The sequence below is a fragment of the Carcharhinus amblyrhynchos genome, chromosome 30, assembly GCF_965287045.1.
Source record: "Carcharhinus amblyrhynchos chromosome 30, sCarAmb.v2.hapA, whole genome shotgun sequence".
In the NCBI taxonomy this organism is placed as follows: domain Eukaryota; kingdom Metazoa; phylum Chordata; class Chondrichthyes; order Carcharhiniformes; family Carcharhinidae; genus Carcharhinus; species Carcharhinus amblyrhynchos.
Genome location: NC_137353.1, coordinates 23,567,303 through 23,584,547, shown reverse-complemented (window position 1 = coordinate 23,584,547; position 17,245 = coordinate 23,567,303). Strand labels below are relative to the sequence as shown.

The 17,245-nt window shown below is 48.2% G+C and overlaps 1 protein-coding gene across 5 annotated transcripts in view; it reads left to right on the top strand.

The window, feature by feature from the left end:
- Positions 1 to 17,245, top strand: part of kazna (kazrin, periplakin interacting protein a) — a 610,507-nt gene that overhangs the window by 473,294 nt on the left and 119,968 nt on the right. For all 5 annotated transcript variants that reach the window (XM_080214942.1, XM_080214943.1, XM_080214944.1 and 2 more), the window contains 2 exons: positions 13,553 to 13,689; positions 16,153 to 16,323. In XM_080214942.1, coding sequence (XP_080071068.1) covers positions 13,553 to 13,689; positions 16,153 to 16,323 — 308 coding nt within the window. The remainder of the gene's footprint in view (positions 1 to 13,552; positions 13,690 to 16,152; positions 16,324 to 17,245) is intronic.

Here is a 17,245-nt window from a genome sequence, read left to right as displayed (position 1 = left end):
CCTATGAAGCAATTTAATTTAGTGTAAGGGCATGAGGAGTTCTTGCGTTTCAGCTCCTTGTCCCATCAAAATGTCTGCAAAATACTTGGCATGAGTTATTCTGAGGGACAATGACTGTTGGTTATCTCGGCCATTCCACAAATAAGGGAGCAAGGGAAAAATGTCTTTTATGATGTTGGCCAAGAGAGGAATATTATTTTCAGCTGCCCTCTGTGGGAGTGGGCCACACTGAGAACATACAAAAATGATGGGCAGGGAAATTGCCATTCGATCAGTCAAGCACGCCCCACACTCATGGTGCCTGCTGCGCCATATCTTGGTGTACCTCATGTTAGCTGTGTAATCCCCTGGGTTAGGCAGAGATAAGGAAGAGGGGGACATTCTCCCTGCATCCCCGCAGGCAATTAATCCAGGTGATTTATATTGGCTATGGAATTTAACCATCCAGGAATGTCCCAGGTTCTAAGGCCCATTCATGCCGTATCAGCTAATCTCAGCTGGTTGAAAAATGTGGGGCGACAGTAGCAAGAAGACCGCTACATTGGGCTCAGCTTCATAGAATCCCTACAGTGCAGAAAGGAGGCCATTCAGCCCATCAAGCCTGCACCAACAACAATCCCACCAAGGCCCTAACCCCTCAACTATTTGCCCTATGAATCCCTTTGACACTAAGGGGCAATTTAGCCTGGTCAATCAACCAAACCTGCACACCTCTGGACAGTGGGAGGAAACCGGAGCACCCGAACAAAACCCACTGGGAGGATGTGCAAACCCCACACAGACAGTCACCCGAGACCGGAATTGAACCTGGGTCCCTGGTGCTGTGAACCAGCTGTGCTAACCGCTGTGCCACCGTGCAGCTTCATGAGTTAATAGTCTGCAACACTTGCTCATCTCCCACTCAGGTGGGTAAGTACTGGGATGAACTGCGGGAACACCGTCTGTCGTCTGACATAAGTTAGTTCTTGCAGGTGTGAGTGAAGGAAACAAAATTACTCAAGGGGAAGGGATTTGTCCCTCAGGTTTGTGGGTTAACATCTCCAGTGCTTTTTAAAACTCACTTTGTTTCTGCTGCACCCAAAATGTAAACATTCCAGCCTTGATTGTTTGATTGATTTGGAACACAACTGAAAGCTATTTAGAGGATCTATTCAGGGCGATATTGTCTGGTGTAATACTGACTCATCGAAGCTTGAAGGTTGTATGTTCTGTCCTGACCCTGTGCCCAGTTAACTTGTCTCCGCCGTGGCATTAGTTGGAACAGTGTTATTGGCCCAACATACTTGGGCCGGGGAGAAGAACAAGTTGGCCAGCAAACCTGCTCCTGTTGACGGTTCAGTGGTTCCACGTTGGCAAGTGCATGCATGAAAACCATCAAATTTGTTCTGCCAGGAAGATTTTGCCTCATGATCCAATGGCAGCAATTTTTTCCCCACCTCAAAAATTGGCCAAGTTATTGCAGCATCCTAGGCACCGAAGACATTGGAGCCCAACAACAAGTCAAAAGAACACAGGACCAGCAGAAGATGCAGGATGAAAAATAAGCTAGCAAAATGGGAGAAAAACCCTTTGAAGTGTTGTTGGTAACTCACCCTTCTGTTTAAGTTTATTTATTATTGTCACAACTAGGCTTGCATTAACATTGCAATGAATTTACTGTGAAAATCCCCTTGTCGCCACTCCGGCACCTGTTTGGATATATTGAGGGAGAATTTAGCATAGCCAATGCACCTAACCAGCACGTCTTTTGGACTGTGGGAGGAAACCCATGCAGACACGTGGAGAACATGCAGATTCCATACAGATAGTGACTCAAGTTGGGAATCGAACCTGGGTTCCCCCACACTGAGAGGCAGCAGCGCTAACCAATGTGCCACCCCATCAGCCTCAGCCTCAGCCCAGCAATCTCTTCACGTTCTAGGCACCATGAGGCCACTAGGAGGACGTGCAAACCCCACACAGACAGTCACCCGAGACCGGAATTGAACCTGGGTCCCTGGTGCTGTGAACCAGCTGTGCTAACCGCTGTGCCACCGTGCCGCTTCACCTTTTGAGACATGAATATTAAAAGTTCTTCGGATAATTTAGTTTTCCCTGAGCTCATTGATAACTGGGACATGTGGCAAATGGGAGGAAGTAAAGATCTAGATAGCAACAAAGAGAAGGTGGTGAGAGTCTAAAGGTGATTCTGGAGTGGATTGTTATCCACTGAGATTGGATTTGATATGATGAACTACCCATCCTTTTCCTACCTGAGCTTTCGGATCACTGTCTGGAGGGTTTTTGTTTATTTTTTATTGGAAAGTATGTTTTGATAAACTACTGGGACCTTCAGGTAGTGAGTATGCGTGTTTGACTGATGTGGATAAGCTGGCTTGCAATGCATTAAAAAAGTCAAGCCCCCAAACTAGTGTAACATTGTAACAGGATACCTGGGACTACAGGGATAGGAGCTGGGTGGGATTGTGATCGGTGCAGACTCAATGGGCCAAATAGCCTGCTCCTGCACTGTAGGGATTCTATAACTGTTCAGAACACTCAATGAAGGTCATTGTCAAAAAGTCATTGTCGCAGCCTGAAGCATATAGACCTGAATTTTCACCATGGAATCATAGAAGAACCATAGAATTCCTACAGTGCAGAAGAAAGCCATTCGGCCCATTGAGACTGCACCGACAACAATCCCACCCAGGCCCTATCTCCATAACCCCACATATTTACCTTGCTAGTCCCCCTGATGCTAAGGGGCAATTTAGCATGGCCAGTCAATCTAACTCACACATCTTTGGAGTGTGGGAGGAAATTGGAGGAAACCCACGCAGACGTGGGGAGTATGTGCAAACTCCACACAGACAGTCACCCAAGGTGGGAATTGAACCCAGCCCCTGGGGCTGTGAGGCAGCAGTGCTCACCGCTGTGCCACTGGTAAATCAGCCCTCCAATTTCTGAATTGGCCTCCTTTAACCAAGCCTCTTGAGCGTGTGAGTGAGTGGAGATCACTGACGTTCCTTCTATTCCTTCAGTTGAAAGCATAGGCCTACGAATCACTGGATCACTGTCTGGAGGGTTTTTGTTTATTTTTTATTGGAAAGTATGTTTGATAAACTACTGGGACCTTCAGGTAGTGAGTATGCGCGTTTGACTGGTGTGGATAAGCAGGCTTGCAATGCATTGAAACAGTCAAGCCCCCAAACTAGTGTAACATTGTAACAGGATACCTGGGACTACAGGGATAGGAGCTGGGTGGGATTGTGAATGGTGCAGAGCTTGCGCATTGCCTCGTGTACTTGTGGCCAGATTCAATTTTATGTAACGAACAGAATTAGACAACCAAGGGTCAGGGGTGGTATCAGGAAATAAGTTTCAGAGGCTCAGCCAAATGTTAGCCACTGTCAATAATTGAAGGTAGGCTGGAAAGGTTAGATTATTAATGGTCAGTGATTGACGCATCAGGAGTCGCTAATATCTTGGACATGTTCGAATATCATTTAATGAGATTCCTGGTGTCAGGTCAATACCGTTCTGTGTGATTGCAGATTTGCAGAATGATTGATAGCTGCTCTCAGATGTGTCACCTTGGCAATATGGAGTAAGTGAAATGAAAGATTTCAGCTTGACCTGTCCAAGCAAGGAGCCCTACACATTGTAGACAGAAGCTGCAGGGAAGGACTGCCTAATCAAAGCCAAGACCTTTGCCTCCTTTGTCGCTCTGAAGCCTCAAGAATCCCGTTCGTCAGAGGGAGGGAGTCCTGTCTGTGTGACTCAGTGATTGGATCATTCATCTCGATCAGATGTATGAGCAGTGACTTTGTGTATCAGCATCAACATTGGGAGGCACCAGCTGGCCTTAGGATAGTGAGAAACCCACACACCCTCTCCTCCACAATGCCAGATTCATACTCTCATCTTTGATGGCGAGACACAAATACCCGTTCTGGACAATAAACTACAGACCAACCCCACATTCCCTTTCGACAGCAAAGGACTCACTGGTTCGTTCTCAGATCACCAGGAGTGGAGAGTTCTCCCCACTCACCTGATGAAGGGGCAAACCCTGAAAGCTAGTGGGTTTACTATCGAATAAACTTGTTGGACTTTAACCTGGTGTTGTGAGGCTTCTTACTGTGTTTACCCCAGTCCGACGCCGGCATCTCCACATTGTTCTCAGATTGGCAGGCTGTGACAGAGGAACATAGAAGCAGCAGTAGGCCATTTGGCCCATCGGGCCTGCTCCACCATTCAAAACTGATCATCCATCTCCATACCATTTTTCCCCACTATCCTCGAATCCAATGATGTCATTAGTATCCAAAAACCTGTTGATTTCTAACTGGAAAATACTTGATGATTGTGTTTCCACAGCTCTCTAGGGTGGAGAATTTCAAAGACTCACCACCCTCTGAGAGAAGAAATTCTTCCTTATCTCTGTCTTAAGTGGCATACCCCTTATTCTGAGATTGTGTTCCCTGGTCCCAGACTGGGGGAAGCATCCTACCCACATCTACCATATCATGCCCTGTAAGAAGTTTGCAAGTTTCAGTGAGATCACCTGTCATTCTTTGATACCCAAGAGAATAAAGGCCCAGTTTATTCAATCTCTCCTCATAAGACAACCCTGCCATTCCAGTCTGGTGATCCCTATTGCACTCTCTCCAAGTTAAGTATACCCTTCCTCAGATAAGGAAACCAAAACTGTAGTACTGGTGTGGCACAGTGGCACGGGGACGGCACCACAGCACAGTGGTTAGCACTGCTGCCTCACAGCTCCAGGGACCTGGGCTTGATTCCTGGCTTGGGTCACTGTCTGTGTGGAGTTTGTACATTCTCCCCGTGCCTGTGTGGGTTTCCTCCGGGAACTCCTCCCACAGTCTGAAAGACGAGCTGGTTGGGTGCATTGACCTGAACAGGTGCCAAAGCATGGCGACTGGGGGAATTTCACAGCAACTTCATTGCAGTGTTAATGTAAGCCTTACTTGTGACAAATAAATAAACTTTACAATGTCTTTCTTAAATGGCAAGAGGTTGGGAAGTGTTGATGAACAAAGGGATCTGGGTGATCTTGTTCATAGGTCACTTAAAGTTAACATGTAGGTGCAGCAGGCAATTAGGAAGGCAAATGATATGTTGGTCTTCATCACAAAGAGAATTTGAGTGTATGAATTAGGAGCAGGAGGAGGCTACTTGGCCTTTTAAGCCAGTTCCGTCTTTCAGTAACATCGTGGCTGATGTGATTGTAACCTGAACTCCACATTCCCACCTACCGCCAATAACCTTTCACCCTCTTGCTTATCAAGAATATATCTGCCTCTATCTTTAAAAAAATTCACAAACTGCTTCCACTGCCTTTTGAGGAAGAGAGTTCCCCAAGATTCAGGTGTAAAAATGTCTTGCTTCAATTGTTTAAACCCTTGGTTTGACCACACCTGGAGTTTTGTATACGTTTTGGTCCCCTTGCCTAAGAAAGGATATACTGGCCATAGCGGGAGTGCAGGAGAGGTTCTCCAGACTGGTTCCTGAGATGGCAGGATAGTCCTGTGAGGAGATAGTGAGTATCCTCTAGAGGTTAGAAAAATGAAAAGTGGCCTTGTTGAAACTTTGCATAATTCTTAAAGTGCTAGAGAGAGTAAATTTGGAAAGAATATTTCCCATGGCTGCGGAGGTTGGTCTCGAACCAGGAGACACAGAATGAAGGATAGGCCATTTAGGACCGAGGTGAGGCATTTCTTCACTCTGAGGGTTGTGAATCCTTAGTCTGTGGAAGCTCAGGCATCAAGTATGCTCAGGACAGAGATCAATAGCTTTCCAGATTCTAAGGGATAGCACAGGAAAGGCATTGAAGTAGATGATCAGCCATGTCTGGTTGACCTGAGGGGCTGAATGGCCTGCTCCTATGCTCCATCTTTAATAATGGGACACTAGCACACCCTCCCTCACGGTGAGACACCATTGGGCCCACTCTCATTGGCGTAGAAGTGACTTTGAGCTGCTCACAAAGATTTTGTCAGCCCAGGCCCCAGATGACTTGGACCTGACCAGTGAGTTCCCTGAGACGTGAATACCTGCTCTTCATTCAGCCTAGCCCTGCTCACTCTGGATACAGGCGCCGATAGTTTCACCATAACAGGAACCCATAGCCACAGCCTGCAGCAACTTTCCCAGACAAAGCCCCTCAGCGACAGTTCCTGGGCGCAGTGCTGATTGCTACATACCACAAGGAGCAGCTGAGTTCAAAAGGATGATCATTGCCATAGCACATAAAACACGCTCCTTTGTATGTGCGCCGCATTGTTACATTCCATGGCCTAACATATTCAATATTTATGCTTTGCTTGTAATTTAAACCCAAGCCCTGTATTTCTGCTCTGGTTCTTGTTAAAGATGCCATTGAACTGTCCACAGAGCTATGTGCTTTTCTGGCTATTTAGAATCGTACAATCCCTACAGTGCAGAAGGAGGCCATTCAGCCCATCAAATCTGCACCGACTACAATCCCACCTAGACCCCATCCCTACAACCCCATGCATTTACCCTAGCTATTCCCCGTGACACTAAGGAGCAATTTAGCACGGCCAATCCACCGAACTCGCATGTCTTTGGACTTTGGGAGGAAACCCACACAGACACGGGGAGAAGTGCAGACTCCAGACAGACAGTGACCCAAGCCAGGAATTGAACCCGGCACTATCAGCATTTGACCAACGTTGCTCCTTAATTTTGAAGCTGGTTATCTATTTCCCTACAAAATGGCAGCTAAATTTCACCATTTGATGCAGTTCAAAGTAAATGATTGTATAAATCCCTTAGGACCCTTCAATGAAATACAGATGCCTTTATTTGCTTTAATCACAGTGTTATTTTCAGAAGGGATATCAATGATTTTTTAAAAATTTTCATTCCATTCTTAAAAGTTATATAGCCAATGCGCAGCATGCACTGGGCAAACCCAAACCCATTCCTTGCTTGCTCCAAAAACAAAATTCAAATTGAATCAAATTCACAGCTCCCACAAGAGAGACAAACAAGATCCAAGGTGACAAGAAAACGCATTGCACCCCCATCTTGGGCTTGATCTGATACCTGATCTTAGCCATTAGTCAACAATGTGGTCTTCATTCAAACAGCACGCCTGTTTTGGGTGGGAGAGAGTGGTGAAAGGGGTGATTTGCTGAGGAGCTCTGTCCCCTGGTGGGCCAGGTGTGTGTGTGAGCCCTGTCGCTGGTGGGCTATGTGTGTTTGAGCTCTGTCCCCTGGTGGGCTATGTGTGTGTGAGCCCTGTTGCCTGGTGGGCTATGTGTGTGTGAGCTCTGTTGCCTGGTGGGCTATGTGTGTGTGAGCCCTGTTGCCTGGTGGGCTATGTGTATGTGAGAGCCCTGTCGCCTGGTGGGCTATGTGTCTGTGAGCCCTGTCGCTGGTGGGCTATGTGTGTTTGAGCTCTGTCCCCTGGTGGGCTATGTGTGTGTGAGCCCTGTCCCTGGTGGGCTATGTGTGTTTGAGCTCTGTCCCCTGGTGGGCTATGTGTGTGTGAGCCCTGTTTGCCTGGTGGGCTATGTGTGTGTGAGCTCTGTTGCCTGGTGGGCTATGTGTGTGTGAGCTCTGTTGCCTGGTGGGCTATGTGTGTGTGAGCCCTGTTGCCTGGTGGGCTATGTGTATGTGAGAGCCCTGTCGCCTGGTGGGCTATGTGTGTATGAGCTCTGTCCCCTGGTGGGCTATGTGTGTGTGAGCCCTGTTGCCTGGTGGGCTATGTGTGTGTGAGCTCTGTTGCCTGGTGGGCTATGTGTGTGAGCCCTGTTGCCTGGTGGGCTATGTGTATGTGAGAGCCCTGTCGCCTGGTGGGCTATGTGTCTGTGAGCCCTGTCGCTGGTGGGCTATGTGTGTTTGAGCTCTGTCCCCTGGTGGGCTATGTGTGTGTGAGCCCTGTCCCTGGTGGGCTATGTGTGTTTGAGCTCTGTCCCCTGGTGGGCTATGTGTGTGTGAGCCCTGTTTGCCTGGTGGGCTATGTGTGTGTGAGCTCTGTTGCCTGGTGGGCTATGTGTGTGTGAGCTCTGTTGCCTGGTGGGCTATGTGTGTGTGAGCCCTGTTGCCTGGTGGGCTATGTGTATGTGAGAGCCCTGTCGCCTGGTGGGCTATGTGTGTATGAGCTCTGTCCCCTGGTGGGCTATGTGTGTGAGAGCTCTGTTGCCTGGTGGGCTATGTGTGTGTCAGCCCTGTTGCCTGGTGGGCTATGTGTGTGTGAGCTCTGTTGCCTGGTGGGCTATGTGTGTGTCAGCCCTGTTGCCTGGTGGGCTATGTGTGTGTGAGCTCTGTTGCCTGGTGGGCTATGTGTGTGCGAGCCCTGTTGCCTGGTGGGCTATGTGTGTGTGGGTGACTGATCTATGTCAAAAATTGTCAATATTGAAAAATCAAAAACATTCCTTGAGCAGCAGTGGATCCCTACCCAGCGCCACCAATTATCAAACCAATATCGGGACGGTTTTGAAATTGGTTCCAGTGCGTGGTATTGTTTAATTAAGCTGTTCTTTGTGAGGTTGGACACCATATTTAGGACCTTTCTCAATGCAGTGTTCCTAGTATATTAACAGGTATAGGGTAGGAGAGCAGTGATATAAAGGTGCTACTTGGGAACACAGAGAATGAAGTGATGAGCCTGCGTGATCCCATTAGTCTCTCATGGCAAAGCTCCAGAAATATGAAACTGAGTGAGAGAGACAGACACACGCCATCCTGGTGCTCTGGATAGTGGAATTGATATTCGTGGCACCAGGAGACAATAAGGTTTGGTCCGCCACTCCAGGAAATGAGGTAGACTTATCTTGATAGGCATAGGAACAAATGGGGAATAGACGGATGTAAGCAGCAGGTCTAGATAGGACAACATGATGGGTGCAGGCTTGGAGGACTGAAGGGCTTGTTCCTGTGCTGTACTGCTCTTTGTTCTTTGTAGCAGAGAGGATAAGAAGAATGTACGGGCCAACATCCCTGGAATCTGAGTAATGGTCGCTGAGTGGAATTTCCATGTTGCTCTGAGCTGTGACAATCTCCTATCGGGGCTGCTGTATATTAGAGCCAGGTTTTGTAGCTTTGAACTCATGTGGAGCTTCATAAGAGCAGGAATGTGTACTCGGCCTAGAGGTTAGAGCATTCCACAACATTTTTCATCCCTTTCTTCTTGTGCAGAAATCGTGCAGGACACATTGACTTCGCCAGTGCAATTCCCAACTGGCGATCCCAGTGCTCTGGGTGTACAGCTCTTCGATAGGGAGCACAGATTCTAATATTAGCCCTTTTGTACTCTCTCAAACTTGGGCCACGTCTGAACAGAGCATTTTCAACTGAATACCATTACAGTGAAATATTAGTGGGTACGTAATCTTTCAGTGTGTAACACTGGAGTATAGGGTGGTGAATAGAGATCTGTCACTTGTACAACACTGAGGTAGAGGGTGGTGGACACAGTTCTGTCACTGAATAACACTGGGATACAGGGTGGCAGATTCAGGTCTGTCACTATAGCACTGGGGCACAGGGCAGTGGATGCAGGTCTGTAACTGAATAACACTGGGTCATAATACTCAGGTACAGTAACGTGGATACAGTCTGTCACTATATAACACTGGGGTACAGGGTGGTGGATAGAGGTCTGTCACTGTATAACACTGGGGTACAGGGTGATAGATACAGGTGTGTTACTGAATAACACCGGGGTACGAGGCAGTGAATACAGGTCTGTCACTATAATACTGGGGTACAGAGTGTTGGATACAGGTTTGTCACTATCACAATGGGGTGCAGGGTGGTGGATAGAGGTTTGTCACTGCATGATACTGGGGTACAGGGCAGCGGTTACAGGTCTGTCACTGTATAACACTGGGCTACAGGGTGATAGATACAGGTGTGTCATTGAATAACACTGGGGTACAGGGCAGTGGATACAGGTCTGTCACAGTATAACACTGGGGTACAGGGCAGTGGGTACAGGTCTGTCACAGTATAACACTGGGGTACAGGGCAGTGGGTACAGGTCTGTCACAGTATAACACTGGGGTACAGGGCAGTGGATACAGGTCTGTCATAGTTTAACACTGGGGTAGAGGGTGGTGGATACAGGTCTGTCATAGTATAACACTGGGGTACAGGGTGGTGGATACAGGTCTGTCATAGTATAACACTGGGGTACAGGGTGGTGGATACAGGTCTGTCACAGTATAACACTGGGGTACAGGGCGGTGGATACAGGTGTGTGCCAATCTATCCTGTATCCCAGTGTTACAGTGACTGGTGATGGAGCAGTGTGAAGGGCTGAATTTTGTGGATACACAAAATTGACTTGGCTGAAGTCTGGCCTACTTTTCTCTTTTCTGCTGTCACCCAACAGAGTGAATGAGCTGTTTTTATATTGGCTGCAGGGCTGTTCCTGACAGACACTGGGCAGCCAGTTTGGAGTCAGAAACTTTGAATAGTAACGATCTGATCTCTGGATACAGATGTTTTCCTGGGCTGGGGAGCTGCCAAGCCTCTGGTTAACCCTGGGATAGTAAAAAATCTGACAACACCAGGTTTCAGTCCAACCGATTTAAATTGGACTTTTTACTGGGTTTACCCCAGTCCAACGCCGGCATATCCACATCATAACCCTGAGATCACAGACTGGAGAGTCGCCGCCTTTTGTACTGATGGGGATCAAGCGTCTCTGGTCTGGCCTAAGAGCAGCAGCAACAAGGAAAGCACAGATGAGAGTGCACCATACAGTGACTGGACTGGGAGTAGGGCTGGGGGGAGTGGGCAGGAGGGGAAGGGGGGGGGCTTTCTGTCTCGATTTCGCTGGGCCATTTTTTAAAAAAATATAATAGAAGTGCCCAGTAAGAGCACCGTAAAATCAAAATCAAAATGGAAAATTCTCCCTTGTGGGAAAGCTGCCACGCAAACATGTCTCCCCCCCGCACCACCCCCCTCCTCACCTCGCCCTAGTGGTGATTGGCAGAGTCCCACTGGGATTCCCCTGTCATTCTGAAGTTTGCCTCTGATGTGGAGCAGAGATGGTTGGTGACCTTGAGACAGGCCTTAGATTATGCTGCAGTGCCCTCTGAATTCTAAGTGGGAAGCCGTTGCCTGAGTGAGTCGACCCAACCTGCCAATCTGTCAGCTTTGCTCCCTCTACCCAGCAATTACCAGTGTCCTGGGGGCTGGCGGGAGGAATGGGGTTGGGGGGGGGGGGGGGGGGGGGGGTCGGGGGGGGGGGGGGGGGGGGGGTTGGTGGTGATGTGTTAACTTTTCATGCTCAGTGTCGGATCACACGTGCAGGGATTCCGCAGCTAGACTTTGCCCGAGTCTCTGCTTGCCTTTGAAGTGTGCAAAGCACCATCTCTCTTGCATTTCCTCCCCTTCCTGCATCCCCAACCTACAGCCAGTCTCACTTACACCCTCATCTGTTTTGAATCACCTTGTATACAGGAAACCATATGCCTTGAACGTGTGATTAGTTTTAATAGGCCGGAGGAGCCCGAGACTCAGGATGGACTGAACGCTCGAGTGATGTGTTTGACATAAGCACGCAGTCTGTAACCAGGGGCCACCAACTCGAGCAGTGAAAAGGGAGGCTGCGCACACAATCTTGATTCAACTATTTCATGAGAAGGGGTAGATCCTAACTTGGCGCAACATGGCTGATAGTGATTCGGGGGCTGGGGAGGGTTTTTTTTTGATGGAAGAAGTAGTTGAGGGTAAATAAGGGATCAAGCACTGCTGCCTCACAGCACCAGGAACCCGGGTTTGATTCCCGGCTTGGGTCACTGTCTGTGCGGAATCTGCACGTTCTCCCCATGTCTGCTTGGGTTTCCTCCGGGTGCTCCAGTTTACTCCCACTGTCCAAAAGATTTGCTGGTTAGGTTCATCAATCATGCAAACTTTTCCCTCAGTGTACCTGAACAGGCGGTGGAGTGTGGTGACCAAGGGATTTTCATAGTAACTCCATTGCAGTGTTAATGTAAGTCTACTTGTGACGCAGATAAATAAATAAAATAAAAAATAAGATGTTCAGGTTAGGTTGATTGGCCATGCTAAATTGTCCCTTAGTGTCAGGGTAAATATGTGGGGTTACGGGAATTGGGATTGTTGGCGGTGCAGACTCAGTGGGCCAGATGGCCTCCTCTGCACTGTAGGGATTCTACGAAGTTGATGTAAAACATCCTATGGTACTATTCAAAGTTGATCAGAGGAGTTCTTGCTGGTTGTCTTGTTTTATCTGTCTGGACAGTATCACTTGTTGAGATGCAGTACAAGAAAGAGATGGAGAATCTGATGAACTGGTGCAGTGACGATAATCTCTCCCTCAATGTCAATGAAACAAAGGAAACAGTCATCGATTTCAGGAAGTGTAGTGGAGGACATGCCCCTGTCTACATCAATGGGGATGGTTAAGGAGGCTAAGGAAATTTGGCATGTCCACCATAACTCTCACCAGTTTTTACAGATGCACCATAGAAAGCATCCTTTCTGGTTGTATCACAGCTTGGTATGGCTCCTGCTCTGCCCAATAGCACAAGAAACTACAAAAGGTCGTGAATGTAGCCCAGGCCATCACACAAACCAGCCTCCCATCCATTGACTCCGTCTACATGTCCTGCTGTCTCAGAAAAGCAGCCAGTACAATCAAGGACCTAACACACTCCAGATGTACTTGTGATACTAATAAATAAACTTCAAAAGAAAGACTATCTAAGCTGTTCTTCTTTGACGGCCGCACTGGTACATACCATCAAGCCGCAAGGCCAAATGTCAAATTAAATGCCCATTCCCATCAATTTTTATTCTTCTCAAGCTGCTTAAATTTGGGGGATGAGTTCCCAAAACACCCTTTCCAATCGTCCAATCCAATCCAAACAATAGTTTGAAAGTACTCCCACACTGAGGGTTGCCTGTGGAGGTACTTACAATATTTAAAGGAAAAAGATAATTAATTATGAGGCAGAGAAAACATTCAGAGCTGTGGGAAGAGAGCAGAGAAACAGATTGTGTTCTGAATTGCTCTGGCAGAGTGCTGGCACAATCAGGAGGGGCTGAATGTTGGCTTCCTGTGATGTACATCTCAGTGGCTGTACATATGCTGCAGTTCAAGTGTTACAGTGCCGGTGAACACATTTCTGCTTGTGTATGTACACACACTTATATGTTTGCATGAATCTAGTCCAGCTCGAAATCTATCGGCTCGGTGAGGTTGCAGCGGTTTGGGCTACACACCAGATATGCAGCTCACCCCAAATGTAGGCCCCATTGAAGTCAATGCAGTGTGAAATTGGGCAGGTTGTAAATCAAGCATTCCCCATCAGAACCTGCCAGCCCTTGCACTGCCTTGACGCTTTTCACTACCCTTTCTGTTCTCCTTGTTCATATTCTTTCTCCTCACTTGCACACTGAGGCCTGACTGAACAAGCAGCCTGCTCTTCTAGGCCTCTGTCAGCGAGTGGGCCCTCAGTGTTCCCAGCAGACTAGGCCAGTCATTGCGCTTGTATGTTGGTCACACACCGGTCACACTGTCTCCTTTTTCTCTCCAAAATAGCCATGAAGACAGATCGCAAACGGTTAAAAGCAGAGAAGGCCGACCTGGTAAACCAAATGCAGCAGCTGTACGCGACACTCGAGAGCAGGGAGGAGCAGCTACGTGATTTCATAAGGAATTATGAACAACACAGAAAGGTAAGTAAGAACGGAGGATGCTGGAAGTACATAGTCGATTCGGGGCAAAGACTGGTTAACATTTCATCAGGGCAAATGAAGGTTCTCAACAATGTCTTCTCAAATTTTTATTCATTGAGCATAGATGTTAGTTGTACAGTGTGATTCCTTTATGATTCCTGCATGGCTGTTCTTGGGTAAATGCTAGTTATGGATGCCCTGTTTGTTTCACTGTGTGGTTTGTTGCTCTGCAGGTTTAAGGGCGTATTGTTCATCAGAGAGGTGTGGGGAGGGGAAGCTGCTGCCACATTGGGTTAATGCCACATTGGCAGTCACCTCACCTCAAATGCAGCCCAGAGTAAAAATCCCCTCTCACTGGTAATACAGTTTTGAGACAGCTTCTGTAATGTTTCTAGTGAGTGTGGGATCTGCAGCTCAGAACCCTTCCATGGTTTAGCAGCAATTGGTGCCGATTGAAGAGAGGTGGCTGGAGAATGTTGTGGTCCTAATGGCTCAGAAAGCACTCTTCTGAGGTTGGAGATGATGGCATGGCATAGTGGCACATTGGTGAGCACTGCTGCCTCACAGCGCCAGGGACCTGGGTTCAATTCCAGCCTTGGGTAACTGTCTGTGTGGAGTTTGCATGTTCTCCTTGTGTGTAGGGGTTTCCTCCAGGTGCTCCGGTTTCCTCCCACAAGTATGTGCAGGTTGAATGGATTGGCCATGCTAAGTTGCCCCTTGGTGTCCAGAGATGTGTAGGTTAGGTGGATTAGCCATGGTGGATGCACGCGGGGTTACGGGGATAGGGTGGAGGGTTGTGGGTCTCAGTAAGATGCTCTTTCGGAGAGTTGGTGCAGACTTGATGGGCCGAAAGGCCACCTCCTACTGTGTAGAGATTCTGTGATTCCATATTAATGAGAGAGTTCTAATCCATGTTGCCTCTCACCTGGAAGTACTTAACACTGATTGGTTACATGTATTGAAAAATGTGCTGTTCCTGATATTAACGTCCCTCACTTTGATAAGAGAGAGATTTCATTCTGTTTCAGGACATTAAAAAGAAAGCAGTCTTTAGAAGTTGCCTTGTTAAGTGATGGCTGGAATCGCTGAAAACCAGAGTTGACTGTGGCAATCATTAAATCTCCTCTGACATCAATAATAGTTTTACACCAAAAAGCAGACACTGGGACATCACTGTCAAGAAGCCCAAGCTTAAATGTTGCATTCTAGAACTGATGTCAATGCAGCTTGTGTATCGACAGTCCTCCACTTTCTCTTTTCTCCTCTCTGTCTGCCTCGCTTCTGTACACCTCGCCCTACCCATCTGCTCTCTCTTCCCTTGCTGAAAATACGTTAGAGTTGCTTGCAAGTGCTCTCTTTTTCTCCCTCGCTTTCTCCCTCTGCCCACTTTTCTCTCTCTCTGCCCATCTCTCTCTCTCTCTGCCCATCTCTCTCTCTGCCCATCTCTCTCTGTCTCTGCCTATCTCTCTTTCTGTGCCCACCTCTCTCTCTCTCTGTCCATCCCCCACACTCTCTCCCTCTCTCACTCTCCCTCTCTGTCTTGTTCTCTACAACCAAAGATGGCTGGAGTTTTGAGACAAATTGGTGCCTCATCTTGCCCAAGGTGGAGAGAAGTGATTGGCAGCCGCTCTTTTGGTCACAAAGTCAGTTTATCTAAACTAAGCTCTGTTTTTAATGGGTCATCGGGTAATTCGACCTCAAGGCCTGCGTTCCAAATTTTGGAGTTGCTGTTTTTAAAATTGATTGTGTGACCTTGCAGCTGAACTGCACAAACCCAGCGTTCCCTTCCCTTCTCTCTTTATTACTTTTTAATCCTCTCTGTTCATCCTGCATCTGTCTCGCTCTTCGCCCCCATCCTCCCCTTGCCTTGCACACCCCTGTCCCCTGCCCGCCTGTCCCTGCTTTGCGGCCACCCCCCTCTCTCCTTCTAATGGAAGAAGGTGGCACGGTAGCACAGTGGTTAGCACTGCTGCCTCACAGTGCAGGGATCCGCGTTCAATTCTGGCCTCGGGTCACTGTCTGTGTGGAGTTTGCACATTCTCCCTGTGTCTGCGTGGGTTGTCTCCAGGTGCTCCAGTTTCCTCCCACAGTCCAGAGATGTGCGGGTTAGGTGGATTGGCCATGGGAAATTGCCCCTTAGCTTCTGGCAGATTAGCAAGAGTGAATATGTGGGATCATGGGGATAGGGCCTGGGTAGGATTATGGTCGGTGCAGACTTAATGGACCGAATGGCCTCCTTCTGCACTGCAGGATTCTAAGATTCTATGATGAAAGAACTATTGAGGCTAAATGTTCCTTTGCAAGGCCTCAAAAACTTTCGGAGTCATTTTCCAATATGTGTAAGTGGAAGGTGAGGCCCTGTGGGTTTTAATAATGGTGTAAAGTTTATGCGTGGTTCAGACCTCCCACTGTGCTTTTCAGTTGCCTGGCTAAAAATGCAGACTCCATTCCCATCCTTTACAGGAGAGCGAAGATGCAGTGAAGGTCTTGGCAAAGGAGAAAGAGTCGCTGGAGCGAGAGAAATGGGATCTGCGCAGACAAGCCAAAGAGGCTACCGATCATGTGACTGCCCTCCGCTCACAGCTGGACCTGAAAGAGAACAGGATTAAGGAGCTGGAGGCAGAGTTGGCCATGGTAAGTGACAGGAACACCCAGTTCTATATCGGACGCAGCATCTCACTGACTTTGTCCTTGAACTCACAGGGAGCCCTGTGGCCAGATGGACCAATAGGGAGATAAACAGCAGGTTACCCATTGTCATTGTGTGAGTGCCTTCCATTTCCCAATGATCTCGACGTGGCCTCACTGGGGAATGGAGCACTTTGTGACTAACAGCCAGGGACTGCATTGGCCCTCATCTCAGTTAGTACATGCACAAGCTGCACTGCATGGACTCTTGTTATCATTTTATTCTGTTAAGTCATTGTAATGGACCTGCGAGCAGCCAGTTACAGTCCAGCAATTGACAGTCAGTTAGGGAGACAATATGGCGATAGGTTGCCCTCAAGGCACCTCTTCTCCCCTTCTGCATTTGTCTACATTGTTACTCGTGTGTTTTTCTTTAACCCTCTGTGTGTGTCATATTGTTGTTGGTGACGTAGAGAACGCATACACAGACACACCCCACACGCACACACAGACACACCCCACACGCGCACACACCCCACACACACACATAGACACAGACACACACACACCCCACACACACACCCCACACACACACCCCACACACACACACATAGACACAGACATACACCCCACACACGCGCACACACACACACCGCACACACATAGACACACACACGCCCCAGACACACACACACCCCCCACACACACACACCCCCCACACACACACGCACACACCCCCACACACGCACACACCCCCACACACACGCACACCCCCCACACACACACCCCCCCATACACACACACAAGTCGACTAACTTTGAGATTCCCCGTCCCTCTTCAGTCTGGGCTGCTGACTTTCCTGCAGGAGGAGCTTGGAGAAGAGGACTCACTCACATTCAGAAGCAACCAAAGGGAATCCTGGATTTAT